The 5,269-nt window shown below is 25.8% G+C and overlaps 1 protein-coding gene across 9 annotated transcripts in view; it reads right to left on the minus strand.

Moving 5' to 3' along the window:
• Positions 1 to 449: 449 nt before the first annotated feature.
• Positions 450 to 5,269, minus strand: part of LOC102671321 (acetylcholine receptor subunit alpha-like) — an 83,609-nt gene continuing 78,789 nt past the window's right edge. For 6 of the 9 annotated variants that reach the window (XM_031511661.1, XM_031511658.1, XM_031511660.1 and 3 more), the window contains 2 exons: positions 5,112 to 5,269; positions 3,665 to 4,885 (listed from right to left, as the gene is read on the minus strand). In XM_031511661.1, coding sequence (XP_031367521.1) covers positions 5,212 to 5,269 — 58 coding nt within the window. In that variant the 3' untranslated portion in view covers positions 3,665 to 4,885; positions 5,112 to 5,211. Of the gene's footprint in view, positions 630 to 1,240; positions 4,886 to 5,111 lie in introns of those variants that run through there. The other 3 variants (XM_031511664.1, XM_031511663.1, XM_031511662.1) reach the window with 2 other exon arrangements.

Genomic DNA, 5,269 nt, shown 5'->3' on the forward strand with positions numbered 1-5,269 from the left:
AAAAAAAATGTACAATTTTTACATATATTTAAATAACAGAAAATCGATAAAAATTTGGGAAAATTTATTATTATTATTAAATAAAATTAATTATTAATTAATTATTAAATAAATTTTCAACTTAATATTTATATACAAAATATAAAATTTGTTATTGTTTAGCTTATTATTTCTTTAATTAGAAAATGAAAAATAATAATTATTATTTACACAATTTTTCATAATTAAAATTGTATAAAATAAGAAATTAAAAAAAAATTATTAAATAATAAAATATATATTTAAAACAAATTGCAAGAAGTTAAATATATAATCTAAACAAGATCATAAATATCTTAAAAAAATTAAGTTTATGTTTATTATATACCTATATACATACATATATATATGTATGTATTCACGCTAATATTTTATTACAAAGAAAAATTAAACAAATGACACATTGTTCCTAGATATATAAAGTTTTATTTCTGATCATTTTGGACTGTGTCAATAAAATATAGTACATGTATTTAGGCTGAATTGTTCCACGATGTTATACAATTTAATGAAAAATATTATAAACGAATATTTGAATAAAATCCTATTCAGTATGGCAGCAGCATCATATGCCTCGTTAATATCAATTTCTAAAAATTGTTAAAATATTTAGTTTAGAAACTTATACATAAAATGTTGTATTATACAAATATGCATAATACATTTTTTTTTTGACTTGACAACAATTAATGATAAAATAATTCAAGCGATCTTATTTTTATATCAATGTCTGATGAGAAATATAGGGAATTCCTATGTTTTTGTAAATGTGTAAATATATCTTTGTTGTTAATATAATAAAAGAATTATAATTTTGTTTGCAAATAGATATTAGATAAGATGACTCAAATTAAGTGTCATATGAAATAGCTACTAATTATAACATGATGTTTTATTTAGAATCTAAGGTCACTTACATATAAAGAATGGTATGTTATTCAAGTCAAAAATTCAGAAAGATATAAATTGTAAGAATTTTGTTATTATTTAATACTTTATTTACAAGACATTCTCAAAGTTACATTCTTAATTTCTTAAACATAATTTCTTAACAGTTATTTCTCTTATTTTCTCTTATGACCTTAGATTGTTTAAAAGTAATTTTTTTGGATTTATTAAATTTTATTTTATAAAATAAAATTATGAAATTCTACTAAAAAAAGTATAAAAAATGTAAAAAAGTAAAAAACTAAATTTATACCTTTTTATAACTGCTTCATTTGACACTTATCTTGAAATATCTCAATGCATTGTAACATTATATTATTATAACATTTCAAGAAACATTTCAGAAAATATTTTTTGAAAAAAATTATGTAAATATTTGATTCTTCGAACAATAATGTATCTAAATAATTTCGTTTGTGATTAAAAATTATGTTCGTCGCACTTCTGAAAGTTCATTTAAACAATGTATATCTTATTGTATTAACAAATGAAAATCACATATAAAGTGAAAATGCATAATCGAATCGATGATAAAATATTTAATCATAGGTTGATTAATTATGCTTTATGCATAATCCGATGAGTAAAACTACATTTAATATAGCAACACTTCTCTCCCTGAATGCGTTGTGAGTCCGAGTGCTGAATATAAGGCCATTTCATGTGAATGACGACCGTTAAAAGTTCAACACACCATTTATAAAATCTTTTCCTCTATTGGAACAACATTTTCAATCTCGTAAATGAAGACAAACTGTCTGCTTAATTTACGTAAGTTTTATAATCGAGCTTATAGACACACTCACAAAATATCTTGCCATATTACTTTTATCGTGTGTAATGGTTATTTATAATATTTATATATATATATATACATAATGTATACATATATATACATATACACCTACATATATATATATATATATACACCTACATATATATATATATATATATATATACATATACACACACATATACATATATATAGTTAAATTGTTTTGTAACTTACGTTGAGTAACTATCACTGCGCTTATTTCCTCGTAATAACATATAATCAGTTTCTCTTTTCTTTCTTTTTTTCTACTTTTTGTTTTTTTTTTTTTTTGTTTCATTATTATTCTTCATACATTCATTCAGATCTTTCACGCTCTCTCTCAAACAACAAAAAATTAAATTAAAAAAATATTAATAAACATAAGATCCATATGTAAAATCCATATCAATGTCATGACCACGCCAGCCAGAGATAATTTTAATTTTTTTTGTTTCTTTGAAACTTTTCTTATTGTTAACATTTTTGAAAGAAATATTTTATTATAAATCACAATAATGATAAAATTTATTGGAAGAATTTATATTATTGAATAATTCATTGATTAGATTTCTTCGAAATAGTGCATACAAAATTGTCAAAATGTTTTTCTTTTCCAATGTATTTTTGTTAACTACTGGCAGGCATTAGTAGTTCGTCGTGATATAGACGATAAGCCGAATGGTAGGACTAAGTTAAAAAATCTACGATCAGCGGTCAAAAAAGAATTTTTGTCGAAAGAATTTTTAAGCTTCACTCTTAAGACATAAAATTCTGGATATATACTTAATTAATAATAATTTTACCAATCAGGCTCTACTTATTTTCCTGTTTTTATAATTTTTTTTATTTTATTTTTTGCAAGTTTATTGGGCTGAAACAACAGTAAATCGCAAACACATGACTGTTGTCATCAAAAGTAAGTCATTAATTTCGTAGTTTAGGAAGACAGTAAATTATTCAGAACGCGATTGCAATAATAAACAGTTGCAACGTTTTCATTTTTCTTCGTGCATTTCATCTTATTTTCTTGTCCCTTCATGCACGCCATGTTAATATGTGTAATAAACATCTCACAGTTCGTCGGTGGTCTGGAACGAACGTAATTACGAAAGTGTATCTTATTACAAACATATTACGTATTATGAGCAATAAAAGTTGAGTCAGTGAAACTTTCTTAGGCCCAACACTTCTTTTTTTTTCTTATTTGCTTTTCTTATCGCCACTTTGCGCGCTTTATATGGATGCAAATATTTAGAATTTACAACTTCATACCTAGAGAGACACGCGATTTCGTTCTCTATTCTTTTCCTTGTTTTTTATTTTGTGAAAATATGGCCCCATTGTTACAGGCTCGATGTAAACTTTAGAAATTGTTCTCTTCCTTCCTGAGTCTGCAACAGGCTTTATCGAATTCCATGCCATATACATGTCAATGATTGTGATCCTTTTTTTTATATAATTTTTACAATTGCTTGAATTTATCGTTGATCGATCTTTATTTTAAAGCTCATTTCAATTTGAAACTACTTTGTGTAAAATATAACACTTCGGTCCCACATTTTTTTATAATTTTTTCTTCGTATTTAATAACATATGAGAACACTTTAATGCGATATAATTACAAAATAGTATTCTTTGAAATTTTTTTTCAAGTTAATGAAACATTAATGTTACTTTAAACATTTATAAACAACAAATAAATATTATATGTTTAGTTTTTTATATCTATTGTTCTCAATCACCCTTGAAATGGTAACATCTAATGTAATACGTATTTATCAATTTATTTTTCTAAAGAATCACAACTGTACCGTGAATGCAACTGGCATAAAATCGAACCCTCTTTAAGTCTCTCCGTATTAATTCTATATTGTGTACATATTTTGACAACCTGATCATTCTACATATCTTTCGTTCGTTTGTAATATTAACAATAAAATCACTAGTCAAAAGTCTTTCAACTTTTATGCAAAAACATATTTCTTGACCATTACAATTCGAATTTTAATCTTTTATGTGAAAACAAAAGAAATTTATCATCATTATTTAGAAATATAATTTTCAAAGATTGCAATCAAGGTCAAAAAATATGTTTAATTACATTTATTCCAGTTCCGTTTCATCTAATTTTCATTCATTTTTGTTAGTTTTATTCCTATGTATGACCGCTTGTGTGCGTATGCTTTGAGAATCCTCGCCTCGAGCGGGCAAACAGCAGTTAATTGGCCATTAGTCATATAATTCACACGAAAAGTCGAAGACTCACCGAGGCTTCAGTCTTTCAGTCGTTTATACCAGGGACGTAAAATCTCTATTTCAATAGTATTCGCAAGAATATTAAAATTTCTTAAATTTGAATAAAATCTAAAAATATTTGGATACTTAAACATTTACTAATGTTTATTCCAATGTATATTTATATCATTGTTGTATTACACACCAATCAATTTAAAAAAAAAGAATTGCAATTATGAGAATCAAAAGAACTGACTTCAATATCCGATACCAATAATGAATCGAGATTTAAGCGATAGAAATAGAAGTATCTTTAATAGTATTAGAAATACTTTAACATATCAGCCGTTTCGGATCTAGCAAAATGACGATCAGTGTAAGTTATCAATGTCAATTAACACTAACAGACTTTCTGTACAATCTATAAGTACTATCAAAATGATTGATAGTATATGGGTATTCTTCATAGAGTCCCTGGTCAACGTGAACGCATTTCGTATTTGTTCTTACGTTGTTGCGTAATACATTGTATATATACATATACATATACATATATATATATATATATATATATATATATATGTAGGTGTATAAACGCATGTATGTGAGCATGCGTTGTATGTGAAGATAACGAAATTGAACAATTGTTTTTCAGAGACTCGTAACGATGTGTGGCTTGGCAGTGGTGGAAGCGATCTCGGACAGTCGTACGTCAATGGGAATGCGATCGTCGTAAAGCGTTGGTGCCTGCAGGATGATTCCTGCCGTACCGACAACTACGGCTAATGTAAAAATCCAGAGGAATAGCCTGTCAAGCACCATCGCGACATATTTCCAATCTTCCTTGACCTAAAAAATTAAATATAATTAAATTGATTAAATAAATAATTTCGATTATTATATTATATTATATTATTATATGATATTATAATTAATTAAGAAAATTTTTAAAATTATATATAAATTATATATAATTAAATAAAAAATATATATAAATTTTTAAATTTTTATTTATTCTTTATTTGAAATACGTTATTATTTTGCAAAATCAAAAATAAAATAAAGATTCGCATACTCTGGTAGAGTCCTCTTCTCTTTTCGTATGATCAGCAATGAAACGAATGCCTTCAATAGCTTTATATATTTCTGGGCAGTGATGCCAATGATGAAGAGTGTTACAGAGAGCGTCCACGCTCTCCTCGGTCGGCAGTTGCGGTGGAGGAGCAGCCGTGG

This window comes from Apis dorsata, unplaced genomic scaffold, assembly GCF_000469605.1.
Source record: "Apis dorsata unplaced genomic scaffold, Apis dorsata 1.3 scaffold_341, whole genome shotgun sequence".
NCBI classification, from domain to species: domain Eukaryota; kingdom Metazoa; phylum Arthropoda; class Insecta; order Hymenoptera; family Apidae; genus Apis; species Apis dorsata.